This window comes from Lutra lutra, chromosome 8, assembly GCF_902655055.1.
Source record: "Lutra lutra chromosome 8, mLutLut1.2, whole genome shotgun sequence".
NCBI classification, from domain to species: Eukaryota; Metazoa; Chordata; class Mammalia; order Carnivora; family Mustelidae; genus Lutra; species Lutra lutra.
In genome coordinates, this window is record NC_062285.1 from 144,672,801 (window position 1) to 144,688,116 (window position 15,316).

General features: G+C 59.1%; 2 protein-coding genes across 5 annotated transcripts in view; both read left to right on the forward strand.

The window, feature by feature from the left end:
- The window catches only part of SHANK3 (SH3 and multiple ankyrin repeat domains 3), a 71,894-nt gene extending 68,339 nt beyond the window's left edge, over nt 1-3,555 (forward strand). For all 4 annotated transcript variants that reach the window (XM_047739724.1, XM_047739723.1, XM_047739726.1 and 1 more), the window contains one exon: nt 1,057-3,555. In XM_047739724.1, coding sequence (XP_047595680.1) covers nt 1,057-1,654 — 598 coding nt within the window. In that variant the 3' untranslated portion in view covers nt 1,655-3,555. The remainder of the gene's footprint in view (nt 1-1,056) is intronic.
- A 5,506-nt stretch (nt 3,556-9,061) lies between these two features.
- On the forward strand, nt 9,062-14,516 carry ACR (acrosin). The gene is given in 8 exon segments (XM_053447862.1): nt 9,062-9,133; nt 10,025-10,177; nt 10,179-10,231; nt 10,434-10,517; nt 10,519-10,667; nt 10,670-10,717; nt 13,209-13,354; nt 13,881-14,516. Coding segments are annotated over 8 exon segments (1,227 nt in total). The 3' UTR covers nt 14,403-14,516.
- The last annotated feature ends 800 nt before the right edge of the window (nt 14,517-15,316 follow it).

Genomic DNA, 15,316 nt, shown 5'->3' on the forward strand with positions numbered 1-15,316 from the left:
AAAGGAAGGGGGAGGGACTAGGGAGTGGGTACTCTCTGGAGGTCCTCCCAGGTCGGCCTCCCACTGTGGCCATGCTGGAGAGGGGCTGCAGGTCTGGGGTCCCGTCAGCTGATGTTGGGTAGGGAGGCGCCGTGTGTGTGTGTGGGTGTGTGTGTGTCTGCGTGTCCGCACATACGTGCGTCTCTCACAAGCAGTCCACTGCCATTCCTGCCACTCTGCTGCATGTCTGTGACACGTGTGGGTGCTCCTGCGGCTGCAGTGTGCTGTCCTGTGCAGGGAGGCCGCGTGTCATCGGTGTGTCGCTGCTTCACACCTGCCCTGCACACGCGGCTGCTCTGCGTGGGCACGAAGGCTGCCTGGTGTCTGTCTCTGACTCATGGGCTCGGTCAGTCTGTGCCACCAGCAGTCGTCATCACGACTCAGCCGTCCCTGAAGCCCGCCCAGGTTCCTCTGGGTTTCCTCAGGAGCGCAGAGCTGTGTGTGGGAGTGGTGAGGGGTAGTGCCATAGTCTTCCCCTCCAGGGCACGGGTGGATGGGGCTGTGCCCAGGGCCAGTGTGGGAGGCTGTCAGGGTTGGGGCCGTCTTCCCTTTGCCGCGAAAGGCTGCCTTTCCTCCGCTGGGCTGCGAAAGGGACCATTGCTTTTTACTCTTTATATTCCATTCAATCTAGTCCCCTTCTCCCCCAGCAGGGCCCTGGCTCTGACCCTGGGGGCCAGACAGAATGGTCGTCGTAATCCTCGGATCTCACCTTTTTTCCGGTGGCCCTAAGGCTACCGAGCCCCAAGCTCCGCCCCCAGCGTCCTCCCGGCCGCGGGCCGCGCCCCCCTCCGCCTGCCCCCGCGTCTCCTGGCGCCCACCCCGAGCCCCGCCCCCAGGCTCCCCCCCAGCCGCCGGCCGCGCTCCCCTCCGCCTGCCCCCGCGTATCCTGGTGCCCACCCAGCCCCCAGTCCCAAGCTCCGCCCCCAGCGTCCTCCGGGCCGCGGGCCGCGCCCCCTCCGCCTGCCCCCGCGTCTCCTGGCGCCCTTCACCTGGCCTTGACCCCCTCTCCCTCCGCAGGCTCTTCAGCAGCCTCGGTGAGCTGAGCTCCATCTCAGCGCAGCGCAGCCCCGGGGGCCCGGGCGGCGGGGCCTCCTACCCGGTGCGGCCCGGCGGCCGCTACCCCGTGGCGCGCCGCGCCCCGAGCCCAGTGAAGCCCGCGTCGCTGGAGCGGGTGGAGGGGCTGGGGGCGGGCGCGGGGGGCGCGGGGCGGCCCTTCGGCCTCACGCCTCCCACCATCCTCAAGTCGTCCAGCCTCTCCATCCCGCACGAGCCGAAGGAGGTGCGTTTTGTGGTGCGCAGCGTGAGCGCACGCAGCCGCTCGCCCTCGCCGTCGCCGCTGCCCTCGCCAGCGCCCGGCCCCGGCCCCGGCCCCGGGGCCCCCGGCCCGCGCCGGCCCTTCCAACAAAAGCCGCTGCAGCTCTGGAGCAAGTTCGACGTGGGCGACTGGCTGGAGAGCATCCACCTGGGCGAGCACCGCGACCGCTTCGAGGACCACGAAATCGAGGGCGCGCACCTGCCGGCGCTCACCAAGGACGACTTCGTGGAGCTGGGCGTCACGCGCGTAGGCCACCGCATGAACATCGAGCGCGCGCTCAGGCAGCTGGACGGCAGCTGACGCCCCCTCCCCACGCCCCAGCCGCGCCCTGCCGGCAGGGCCCCCCACCCCGACCCCCGGGCCGCGGGCTCGGCCCGCCCCCCACAACAGCGCCCGGGCCAGGAATGTTGCATGAATCGTCCTGTTTGCTGTTGCTCGGAGACTTGCCCTGTACATTGCTTAGTGCCCTCCCCGGCCGGCGAGTCCCACCCAGCACAGGGTCAGGAAGGGCGAGGGCCAGGGGGGCTGGAGCGGGAGAGGGTTGGGGGTGGGGTGCTCCGGCCTGACCATCTCCCGCACAGCTTCTGGTGGCTACTTTCCCAGAGGGGGGGACCTAGTCCAGCATGCGAGGTCAGGACACACCTTGGTGACTCGGGGGGAGGGGGGAGACTTGGGGTTCTCGGTTGGGGGCCTAGGAGCCCCCCTGTTTTGCATATTTTAATCCACCCTATATTTGGAACGAGAAAAGGAACAAATATCTCTGTCCTTAATAGCTTCCCTTCCCCTCCCCTACAGCCCCCCACTGGTTCCGCTGCTGCTGCCCAGTCTTCCATCTCTGGCCCCTCACTGCCACTGCCACCCCACGTGGGGCGGGGGACGCTCCAGCTGGTCTGGGGTTGGCCAGGGTCCTAGTAGCCCGCCCTGGGGCCCACGGCTCGGCCCTCTCCCCTCGCTGAGCTATAGTGTGCCCCACCGACCCTTCAGGTGCTGCGTGGAGGAGGGGCGGCAGGCAGCAGAGTCCTGCTGGGCACTAGCAAGGTCAGGTGACCTGGGTGACCATTGCCCTGGGGAGGGGCAGAGCCCTGGCGTCCGCCCCCCAGCCAAGTCCCTCACAGGGCCCCTTCCCAGGAGGGGTCTAGCCTCCTCCCCACACTGTTGGGCAACCACAGCAGAGAAGCCTCCCTGCCTCAGACCCCAAAGTCTCCTGTTCCTGCCCTGTGTGTGTGCGCACATGAGCGAGCGCGTGAAGCTCTGGGTGCGGCTGAGTGCATGGGACCCCCGTGTGTGCCTGATTGGAGCGCGGTCCCTGGGCCACTCCGGACCTGGGGGGGGGTCTCCAGCAGTGTGTGCGGGGTGCGCGTATGGGTGTGTGCCATGGAAGCACACCCCCACTTCCAAAGAAAGTCAGAGGCACCCTAGGACCTGCTGTTTGCCCAGTCTGTCCTTCCAGAGCCGCCTCCCTGGTGAAGCTCTGCTGCTGGGACAGGCTCCCAGGGGCCCTTGGAGGCAATGCCCTCCCCCCCCCTTGGGCTTCTGGGGGGATCATAGAGGACCCCTAGAGTCAGGCCACCGCAGGCCCTGGGGAGAGGCAAAGACCCCAGAGGACACCCCAGCCCCCCTTACTGTGACTCCTCACACTCAGCAATGATCTGTGGGGTGGGGGGGCCCTGGGACGTTTTTAAACCTAGGGTTTGGAGTCTGGACTAAGCTCCATCCACGTCACTCACAAGTTTCTGTTTATATTTCTAGCTTTTTTTAATAAAAAAAAAAAAAACACAGAAAACTGAAGTTTTCACAGCCCAGGGGCCTGGCACGCCGGTCTGTGCCCGCCCGCCCCGCCCTGGCCCACCGGCCCCATTCCCTGGGCAGAGTCACACCCAGTAACCCCTTCACCAACAGACCAGGTCACACACACGGCAGCAGTCACTGTAACAGACTGCCACATACACACTCGGTCTCACACTCACCTGTGGGTTTTTGGTTCCGTTCAATTTGGGTTTTTAACTTTACAGGGTCAGTTCCGCTTCACCCCTCCTTTTGTATGGAGTTCCATCCAGGGGATTTCACCCCTACTCCAGTCCTGAGGCCTCCTGACCCTGATGTTGTGATACACCCCACAGAGATCTATGTTTCTTATATTATTATTATTGATAATTATTATAATATTATTATGTAATAAATTTATAAGAAATGAAACTTTCTCAGTTGCCTGTTTGAGGAATTCTTAGGAGCACAAACTGCTGTCCCTTGGACAAATCTCCCCAGCCTTGTCACAAGTATCCAAGCCTGGACGCTGGTTACTCTCAGATCTCCGACCCGGTGTCCTTGTTGGCCTCCATGTCCACATGCCACGCTTCTCGTCTCTTCTGGAACTGTTGCAGGACCTCAGCCTGGGCTTGCTGATTGGGAGGTTTCTCTATCAGCCGACCGAGGAGCTGCCCTGGGCTAGAAGTCTGGTTGTCTGTCCTCTGTGACCCCTGCCGCAACCCCTCCCCCTCCATGTCCCTTTGTTTCTGAATCCTGTGGCTCCTGTCTTTGAACCCTCTCTTGTCTGTCCCAGCTGTCCTGCCCCCACGGCTCCTGCTATTGTTCAGGCTTTCCTTCTCCCCTCTGAGCTGACAGTCTCAGGAGCCTCCAGCTGCCACCCCCCACCCCCAGCTGTGTGGCACCTGGTTGGGGGTGCTCTGCCCACAGGAAGGGCAGAGGCATCTCAGCGGGTGGGAGGAGGAGTCACAGTGTGGCCAGTGGGTGGGCGTTCTCCTGCAGAGTGGGCGCAGGAGGCCCCACGGGAGCTGAGGGAGGGCGGGCGCGGCTGTCCCCCCCCCCCCCCCGCCGCAGAAGACACGTCAGGCACCGGTCACAAGGCGAGATGGGGTGCGGACAGGACACGGTGATAAATGTGGACCTTGACTGGGGCTATTGCTGGGTCGGGGTGGGGCTAGTGGGAGACGCCACGGGAAAGTGTGAAGATCCCAGAAGGAGCAAAGCTGGTAGAAGAGGCATGGACTCCGGTGTCTTCACTGAGAAGACGTGGGGGCGGCAGAGAGGCTTTGAAGGTGTGAGCCAGGTCCGGAGGGCCTGGGAGGGAGTGGGGAAGGCCCTGTGAGGCTTGGACCCTGAGAGGTTTGCCACTTGTCTAGAAAGCCCCACAACTTCAAATTTCCAATTTTTTCAAATTTTTAATTTTCACTTTCAAGTTAGAAACTGTGGTCATCAAACAAGAGGCCATGAAGGAAGTCAGGGATCTGGGATCTGCAAGTAGGGATCTGAGCAAGGGGCTCTCAGTGCAGGGGTGGAGGCAGGACCCTGACTTGAGCTGGACCTAAGCCTCTGCTGGGGGTGGGGGCTGTTACCCTCCGAGCTGCACGCGGAACCCTAAGTCGCTCTGGGGCTGGGTCCGAGCTTGGGGTAAGTACAGCTTCCGAGAGAAGAAAGTAAGAGCAAGGGCAGAGGCAGCCTTCCGTGGACACGGCAACACCCACTCTGACTCCCAAGAGATTTGGGGGAGAAGATGAATATGCCCCTCCCCTCAGAAGGGGAGTCAGACCCTTCACACACACACACCCCCCCACCCCCCGTGAGAGAAGATGTGGCAGAGGAAAGTGTAGGTTCAGGGCTGGGGGAGTTGCAGCCCCAAACGCTTTGGGACAAAGACATTCTCACTCAGGGCAAAGGTCTCCTCGTGGCCTCAGGATGTCCTTTTGGGGCCCCCAAAAAACTCACCAACGCTCTTCCTCGAGCCTGGAGCAGAGACTGTAGACCTAACCTTCCCTCACCCCAGCAACCCCTGCCCGAGGTCCTGTGGACAACTTGGGCTGGCTGGATGCACGTGGTGTCTGCTCTGCAGAGGACCTCTCTGGAGAGGGGTTAGGGATTAGTGTGAGGAAAGATAGGGTGGGAGTTGGACTGGTCAGGTGGGCGGGGGTAGGGTTTGGAAGTGAAGAGCAGGAAGTAGGCTGGGGTAAGCAGGAGAGCATATAGGGGTGGGAATGGAGGAGGGCAGGGAGGGAGGTGAGGTGGAGGGGCATAGGGGTGGGGAACCCCTCCTCCTGCTCCCTGTGATGGGAGCTTTGCCTGGGCCTGAGTCAAGCCCCCAGTAGCCCCTGGGACCGTACCCTCTGGCCCTAGAGTCTTACCTGTCTGGCAATTTCCTACCTCTCTCGCTTGGGCTTTGGAACACTTGTATTTGAGACATTTGCTTCTTCCATTAGGGTTAAGGACAAAATTAAACCTGGGGGACCATGTGCCTATCCCGTGGCCACAGGGCCAGGTACTGTGACCGGCAGCCCTTTCTAGAACCAGAAGTGAGTGTTACTCTGTGGGGTCAGACAGTACTTTGTCTTTTAGAACCTAGGCATTGGGTCTTCCACTGTGTCATTGAGTGACCCTAAGTGTTTTGAAAAACTAGGTACTGTTTTCATCTCAAAGCTTAAAATATCTTCTTTCTTTTTAAAATTTTTTTGACGATTTTGTTTATTTGAGAGAGAGAGCAAAAACAAAACACAAGCAGGGGAGCAGCAGAGGCAGAGGGAAAAGCAGGCTCCCCGCTGAGCAGGGAGCCCAACGTGGGGCTCGATCCCAGGACCCTAGGATCTTGACCTGAGCCGAAGGCAGAGGTTTAACTGACTGAGCCATGGAGGCGTCCTATTTTTATATGTTGAAATACTTGCAAAGGTTGTGATTTCTGGAAAATTGTATATATTAGCATCAAAATAAATGTTTACATCATTCTGCTAAATGATTCTCTTGGACCTAAATACCACATCGATTTTATGGACATTACAATCCTGTAAAAACTCCTGAAGAGATGTTTTCTTAAATAGTCAATATTTTAATGACCACATCTTGAATTCCTGTTGCCATTTCTTAGATTATAAAATCCAAAAGCCTCTTCGGATCCCTCATCAGGCACAGTCTGACACTCAGATGTGTCAGGCCCCTAAGGCTCCATCGGCCTTAGGGGCGAGTTGTGAACTGCTAAGACTCAGGTTGGCGAAACGGGGCTTCCTGAACCGCAGGTAGAGGAGCGGGACCACCTGCAGTGACGGCCGCACAAGAAAGGAAAAAAAAAGAAAGGCCCTGAACACTTCCATGCAGGAGCCCGGTAGGGAAGACATAAGTTCTGGGACACTAAGGTCAGAGAAAAAAAACCTACCAGTTGGGGAAAGCACACAAGGGCCTTGAAAATTCCCTAGGAGACGCATGTCCTCCTTACACTCAGGTGGAAATGGGGGAGCCTTCCTGACACGCAGGGAGCAGTGATAAAAGCCGTGAGACCCTCACAAAGGGGATGTTACTGAGGCCCAGTTACGTCATGTAGGTGAAACCCAGCTTGCTGTTTGGCAGGAATGGGAACAACATACCAAAACTCATAACCCCCCCGGCCTTGCTTCTCCCTACCAAACAAAGAGAAGATGTCCTGGCCCCGTGTTAGAAGGTGGAGGAGGGACAGGAAGGGGTCCCCCAAACAGAGAAGGCACTTGGAGACTGGAAGTCCCAGCAGGCCACTCCACGCCGTCGGAACAATTTTGTTCAGGGGACTCCCTGGCAGGTGCCCCGATGGAGGAAGGTCTGCAGCGGCTGCAGGGTTACTCTCCAGACCTTAGCCCGCAGATTTCACAGAGCAACAGGACCCGCAGAAGGACACTGCAGTGAGAGCCAAGGGCTCACATGCAGCCCAGAGGACATGCATGACCCTAACCGACAGCTAGCCTGTAATTAGATCTCGTGCCGCCACCTGGCCTCAGCGACAGGAAAGACGAGGCCATCTCTGAGAGATTCCTGGAAGGCCCAAACAAGCCTCCCCGCATCCTGGCCTCTGCAGGCGTTTCTAAGGGTTATGTCAGTCTCCACAGGGCCTGGAACACGCAGCCCCGAGAGAGGTCACTGAGCAAACATGGACCGAGATGGAATCAGCACTGTCGGCACCCGCACCCCATAACAAGAGAGGCAAGATCTTCTGGCCTAGAGGAGACTTGGGGACACTCATGGAGAGGAAATAAGAGGCCTGACAACGGAGTTGAAGAACTGCAACACCTGGCCTGCAGGGTGGGAAGAGAAGACACCCTTGTCTCTAAGAGACCAGAGATGGAACCTCCAGATCTAGCAGAAGAGGTGAGAGGACAGCATCTCCTGACGCTCAGGGGGAGGAGACAAAGCGGGAACACTCAGGGGAGGGCAGGAGACCTCCTTACACTCAGATGGGAGAGGGAAGATTTCGCGATCCTCAAGTAGGGAGATGAGACCTCAAGACCCCCAGGAAGGAGATAGAAACCTTCAGACAATCAGGGAGCTGGGATGAGATTGTCAGACATTTTACCCGAGTAAAGGAGACCTTGTGATATTCAGGAAGAGAAGATTAAAGCTCATGACTCTTAGGCAGGGAGGGAGACTGTACTCACGTAAGGGACAGGAGACTTCCAGCAGCCAGGTGGGGGCACGAGAATTCCTGGCACGTCAGTGTGGCTGAGGAAGCCTCAGTGCCCTCCCACAGGAGAGATGCAGCTCCTGACCTTCAGGTAGGGGATAGAAGATCTCTGGGTTCTCTGGTAGAGAAGAGGCCACAGAGTGACACTGAGGTGGTAGAGATGAGGCCTTTGGCCTTGAGATGGAAGAAAAGAGACCCCCTCAGATTCAGGAAAAGGAGGTGGTGGTTCCTGATGCCCAGGTAAAGATACACCAGACCCCATAAGGGGGACGTGACTCCTGAAAGTTATGGGAGCTGAGGCGGTATGACAGTCAGTTCGCGAAGGTAATAGAGGAATAAGGCATCTGACAATCGGAAACTCTTAACACTCAGGAAGAAGCTGCAGAGGTGTCCTGACACGCAGGTAGTGCGAGGGACCATCTCTCCCTGCTCAGATGGTCTAGTGGAGAACTACACTCGGGTGGTAGGAGGGGACGCTGCCCTTCAGGCCGGTGCAGACGTGACCTCCTCCCAGTCTTGAAGGAGCTGCGGGTGTGTGAGGCGAGCGTTTGTCTTCCCCATGGGGGAGATGCTGTCTCTGACGATCTGAGGAAATGAACCCTCAGGGTACTCATGTGACGGTGATGAGAAGAATTCCTGACCCTGAGTGTAGGGAAGCAGCGTGCTGCATGGAGGTCAGGAGAGGAGACCTGGAGACACTCGGCAGGAAACACAGATCCTGCGACACTCGGCCGTGAGAGAAGGGTGGCTTTGTAGTCCCGAATGAGAGAAATTCAAAGTGGCTCCTGGAAAATTGTGCTGATACTATGTACTGGAAGAGGGAAAGACAACCTGCCCATGCAGTGTTAAGGATAGATTAATCTGGTGAGCCTGACCCCTGTGACCCCTGACAGGCTCTGCCATCTCGACACGGAGGAACAGAGCTGCCCCCAGCCCACGATCTGGAACAGTAACTGGTCACAGCTTGCCCGAGAGGGGCAGACCCTGCACGAAACTGGAACCTCAGATCCTCTGGGACCTTCGAAGGGTGACTGGGAATGACGGTCTTGGCCTGGGACAGAGGGTGGGTGCTGGATAGGAGCCCATGCCCCTCGGGGTGGGAAGGGGTCTGTGCCGAGAGCTGGATCCTGTTTTAGCCGGAACCAGTTAAGCTAAAGGGCTCCTGCAGGTCCTGACTCCTGGGGGGAGGGGAGCAGCCCGGCTGATTGGGCCCGCAGGCCTCAGGGCTTCTGTGAGGTCACTAGGCTTCCGGGCCAGGCTGGGGCAGGAGTGCGGTTAGGATGCTGCCAACTGCCGCTCTGCTGCTCTTGGCAGTGTCCGCGGTCGCCAAAGATAACGCCACGTGTGAGTAAGTGCCAGGGACACCTCGGCGGGTGGAGAGAGCGTCTTCTGAAGAGCAGGCCCCGCCTGGACTGCCTCTGTCCAGGGCCGGGGAGGAGGCCAAGCTTGGGCCTGGGTGGTGCCCTGGGTCTCACAGGTGTGACCCACATCCCCAACTCAGACCATCCCTGCTCCCAGCTGCTTCAGCCCGGAGGCCCCAGGGCTGACTCTGGGCTCCCCTGCCTCTCACTGCGCAGACGGGGGACCCTGTCCTTACCCTGACCTCACTGCCTCTTGAACATCAAGTCCTAATTTTTAGAAGCCCCTTTCTTCCCACAGATACTGCGGTGTCCCCACCTGTGGCTGACCCCAAAGACCCCAGGGTATTGTCGTGGCGTCTTCTAGGGCCCCCTCCCCCTTAGACTTCGACAGCCCCTGAGGTACCCTCCCTCCCTGCTCCCAGGACTCCCATCCCTGGACCCTGCTGGTCGCCCCCAGTGGCTCTCCCTCTCCTGCACCATCCGGCCCCACCCTGAGGCCCAGGGCGCCTGCCGCTGTTCCCTGAGTTCCAGAGCCCAGAACTGGCCCTAAAGCCCCAAGCCATTACCTCTCGCCTCCCATCTCACCTCCCCCCCTGCCTAGGGATCTCCTGTACCTTCTAGGGCCTCTGTCCATCGGTTCTGCTTCCTTGGCCCTTCTTGCCCTCGTCTTGTGGCTCCACCCACGAGACCCCAGAAATCACACTCCTCAAGCCATTTCCTGGAGCCTGCAGCTTCCAGCGTCTCTCCTCAGCAGCCCTATCCAACCCTCCCCTCTCCAGGCTGCCCCACTTGGCCCAGCCCCCCTGCCCCCTCCCCACGTGTGCAGGGGCGAGGACAGGCTGCGCCCTCCCGGGTTTGAACTGTGCTCCGGTCTCTCCTCAGTGGCCCTGTGGGTTGCGCTTCAGGCAGAGCTCACAGGGGAGTGGCCGTGTCGTCGGAGGGCAGGAGGACGACAATTGGGGCCTGGCCTGGATGGTCAGCCTGCAGGTCTTCACGTCCCACACACACCGGAGGTACCACGCGTGCGGAGGCACCCTTGCTGAATTCCCACTGGCTGCTAACCGCCGCCCACTGCTTTGTCTCCAAAAAGTAGGTGTGGGAGCGCCTGGAGGGAGGTCTTCAGAAAGGGACCTTCTCCAGGGCCCTCTGCCACCTTTGTCCTGGGGAAGCAGACAATGAGTGGGTGGGCCCAGACCCTTGCTGGGGGAGGGTTCTGAGGGTCACGGCCACCGGAGGTTTCCGTCGAGCCAGTCCTTTCTGCGGGTTGACCAGTGCTTGCTCTGTGCCACAGGAAAGTGTATGACTGGATGGCTGATCTTCGCGAGGCGCGCGAAATTGTGTACGGGAACGACAAGCCAGTGAAGCCGCCTCAACAGGAGATACGGTGAGAAAATCATCATTCATGAGAAATACGTCCCCAGTGTGGCACTAATGGACATCGCTCTCATGAAGATCACCCCGCCTGTCCCCTGCGGGCAGTTCATCGGAACAGGCTGCCTGCCCCAGTTTAGGGCAGGCCCACCTAGATTCCCCAGGTCTGCTGGGTGGCTGGCTGGGGGTCTTGAAGAGAAGGGAGTACGGGAGGTGCTCGCAACAGGGGTGGGGGCGCTGCTGGTCACCTCCTCAGTGGTCTCTGAGGTGAAAGGGCAAATATGGGTCTCGTGGGGATGTCCACCAGAGCGCAGGGCACTGTCCCCTTTTGCAGCCAGAGAAGCTGGCAGCCGGGTGCCCTATCCACTGCCTCACCACGGATGGCTCGAGCGGTCGCTGGAGGGAAGGGAGCGCGCAGGCACAGGGGAACTTGGGCACTTGGAGAATGGGGTCGGGCTGTGGCTGTATCTGGAGCTGGAGCCCCAGTGGCTACCTTCTTGAAATGGGGGACTATCACCTGAAACAACAGTTGGAGAAGAGCTCTCCATGGGGCTTTGTGGCTGAGGGCCATGCCCCCCCCCCAACATCCATTTCCCTGTCTGTGAGTGGAAGGGCCACGTCATGTGGTCTCTGAGCTCTGAGACCCCAGAGCCCAGCCCTCCTGACCTCAGTGAACCTCGATGTGAGAAACTGCCCTCCCCACCCAAGCGACCTTGTTTTCTCTGGAGAGAGGGGACAGTTTTTTTGGGAGGTCAGCTGTGAGCAGCAAGAGTTTGGCTAGGCCTTCCAGATGTCCACAGGCGACCACGCAGTCACGCTGGGGATGTGGAGAGAGACTGAAGGCTCTTCTGTCCCTTCATAGTGGAAAACCGAGGGTTCCTTATTCAAGCCACTTTAGTCACTTGGGGTTCAAAATTCAGCCTTTTCTGGCGATGAAACCCCGGTAGTTTCAGGATGCTTCCTGTAACTCTTCTTCCCTCTCTCAAGGCTGCCCCCATCTCTGATGGGGGGTGCTTCTCCTCCCGGGCAACTCTGTTTTCACTGGCCTCTGCTGGCCCTTCCCTCCCCAGCCTGGGCTGTCAACCTCCTGGCCCTGCCGTGGCCTCTAGAACATTCTTCTTGTCCCACCCCCCAGCCTACCCTGCTCTGCCCACCCACCCAAACATGTGCACAGTGTTCCGGGGTCTTGTAGTCCCCGGAGAGCTGGTCTCAGGATTCCCGTCTACACTCCCATCCCTACCGCCACCTTTGCTATCTTACTGCTCTAAAGGGTTCCAGGCTCCCACCTACATCCTGGACATCGCACAAGGCCTCTTTTGCTCTAGAACCTCCTCAACTTAACAGGATTTCTAGCATCTTCTGGTGAAGACATCCCCCACTGCGAAGGACACGTCTTAAGGAAATCCCCAGCCTCCAAACTTCTGTGACATTCCTGCAGACCTTCCTTTTTCTGCTTTCTCCTTGAGCCCACATGCTTCTGGGCTAGTCCTCCTTTTCTACTGAATTTCAAGTTCTTGTGGACTTTTTAGCATTTGTCACCCAACACCTAAAGGAGTTGGGATTGAGAAAACCCTGTTCTCGCCCCCGTCATCTGTCTCTTACATAGATCTAACAGGTCACGGTAAACAACCAAACTTGTTGCGGTGCTGATTTCCGTGTCACCCCTGCCTTGGGGGCCGTGCAAGGACAAAACTGGCCTCTTCTTGGGTGATGCGGAAGGCTGAGCTCAAGGTACTGGAGACAGTCGAAGCAGACAAACACACAGTCAGCCGTTTACCGGGTGCCTGCCGTGCGCCTAGCTCCATCCACTTTGGTCCCCTTGGTTCTGGCTTCCCACTTGGCCCCCACCGCCATGTTCCAAGCACAATCCACCACCCCTCTCCTGCCCCCCAGGCTGTGGTAGGGCCCTTTTGCCTGGGATTGGCCACTTGTTGAGGAGGGGACAGCTGCCCCTGCAGCCAGGTGCGAGGTTGGCTGATGGAGGCAGAGCCTAGGCTGGGCCTTTCTTAACCAAAGGCAGTGATGGAGCATTTGGGCCTGTTAAGGAATGTTCAGATCTGCCTGCAGGTTCTTCCGACGCCCACGTCCCCGACAGGTCTGTGTGTGGAGGCAGTCCTGCCCCTCCTCCTCTTCTCTAATTTCAAAACGGATGGGAGGCACACGGGGAGGGACTCATCTGCCCAGCTCCTGCGGATCCCGTCCAGAGCTGAGCAGGGGGGTCCTAACGGGGGATAGCAAGCAGGGCAGGTGACTCACAGCCGTGCTGTGGGGGAACAAAACGTGAGTCCTGGATTTGTGTGTGGTCCAGATCCCAGCCACACCACTACCCTACCAGATGTTTGGGCGCGTGGTGCTCCAAGCTTCCGATTGGAGGACAGGCAAGTCACAGTGCTTAGCACAGAGGGTCACTGTGGGGCGTAAATGAGGCGACACAGCATGCATTCCTTCAGCCGAATCTGCTCAGCCTCCCGGCCCTGGCCACCCCCCACCCCCAAACCTGCACATCCCTCCCCCTCCCCCCACACCCTTCAGCCGCATCTGAGGGGAGGCGGGGTGGGGGGGAGGGCACTGGCTTTCATGGACTTGAGGGATAACAGAGCGTGTCAGGATCATGGGGTTCCATGGGGGGAGTGGGCTGGGCTCTCCCAGAACGTGGCCTCTGTGATCGCTGACCACCGAGCTGCCTGGGCTGTAGTCTACAGGGTCACACCGACACTGCAGGAGGCGCGAGTGAACCTCATCGACCTCGACCTGTGTAACTCTACCCAGTGGTACAACGGGCGCATTCGTTCAACCAACGTGTGTGCGGGGTACCCCGAAGGCAAGATCGACACCTGCCAGGTAACTTCCCCTCAGGCGCCCTGTTCCCTGCCCACACCTCTTTTTGAATCCCTGAGCTCCCCGCCTCCAGGTCCCTGCTTCAGTGACCCTTTCCCTGGTCCCATCTTGTCGCAGTGAGGATGGGAGGGGACACCTGCTGTCCCTACCCAGAACCGGTCACACCCTGAGAGCTGTATCCCATCATAACACAGAGTTCATGCTGCCCAAATAGCATCCCTGAGAAAAGGCTAACCTCCCCGCTCCAGAACATGAACCCTGCAAATCCGCTCGCCCACACACGCCCGCGGGTGCATAGAGCCTCATGCGCGGACGCGCGGGCAGCCTCTCTCTCCTCCTCTCTGCAAGGAAGCTCTTCTTTGCACCCGCCCTAAGCCGCTGGACCTAACTCCAGGGTTACCACTGCCACTTGGATTCAGGGCAGCTAGAAGGCATGTGACTGCAGACACTGTCCTTCCAGGGCCCATGGCCCTTCTGGGCAGGGGAAAGTGGCTCAGACAGAGAGTGACTTCTGTGTCCTTCCGGGCAGGGGGACAGCGGCGGGCCTCTCATGTGCAGAGACAACGTGGCAAACACCTATGTGGTCGTGGGAATCACAAGCTGGGGAGTAGGCTGTGCCCGAGCTAAGCGCCCTGGAGTCTACACAGCCACCTGGCCCTATCTGAGCTGGATCGCTTCCAAGATCGGCTCTAATGCCTTGCACATGGCCCAGCTGCCCACCCCTTTCCATTCGACTTCTCAGGCACCCCCGGCTAGACTCCCCTCTGCCCACCCCTCTGCTCGCCCCCCTTGGTACTTCCAGCACCCTCCTCGACCACCTCCCCCCAGCCCCCCTGCATCTCAACCTCGACCTGGACCTCGACCCAAACTCCCGGCCCCACCCCCACCCCCGCCTGCACCCCCACCTATCACTAGACCTCCCCAAGTACTTTCTTTCGCCAAGCGACTACAGCAACTCATAGAGATCTTGAAGGGGAAGACTTTTTCTAGCGCGAAGGGGTATTATGAAATGGAGACCACAGATCTCCCCGAACTGACGGCCACCTCCTGACCTGACCCCACTCCCACCACTCCCAGCAGATCCAGTGAGCCCTTGACGCCCAAGAAAACAAAGATGAAATAAAGAAATCTAAATATAAATATAAAGATAGAAAAAACATATATCCACAAAGACATGCTTTCTGGACTTCTTCCTCCCTGCCCTCCCCAACGCAACTGAACCCTCCCCTGCGAGTCTGTCCTCCCTCTGTCCGCCTCCAACAAGGTGGAAGGGCTTAGATGTCCACCAAGCTGCCTGCTTTAGCTTTCCCTCAGCACACCCATTTCACTCCTCATGAGCCAGTACTGGTTTGTATCAGGCATTTGTGGTTTCCTAACCCTTGGGTTTTGAAGTTGGAACAAGGTGATCTCGGGCGGTAGGCCAGGTCAGAGTCTCTGCAGATTAAATCAAGGCGGGTGCAAGGTTTCCTGGGAGGTGAGCGGACTCCGAAAGTGGGGTGTGGGTCTGCATCCACTGGAAGAATGACCCCAGTGGGAAGGTTTGTAACGTGGCCATCTGACGCTCACTCTGTGTGGCTGACCCCAGGCCAGAGTCAGCCCTCAACCAGAGCTGCTCATGCCCGTTTGTGAGTTCCTGAGAAAGAGGTCTCTGTGGGCTCAGTCCAGCTGCCCACTCTGGTCGGGGCCTAGATCAAGCCTGCACCCTGGATTAGCCGCCTGATGATGAGGGACGGCAGGCCCCGGAAAGGAAGCCCCGGGCTCCCGGCAGCTGCTGCAGGACCAACCAGTCATGCCCGCCCACCAGCCCACCCTGCGTGGGCTTCAGCTGTGCGACGGGCCTGTGCTCAGTTTGCAAAGACAGACGGCAGAGGGTGCAGGAGCAGGAGGGAGGGACTCCGGGTGAGGAGGAACAAGGACTCCGTCCTTTTCCTGCTGGGGCTGTAACAGCGGCTGATGAAGCCAGGA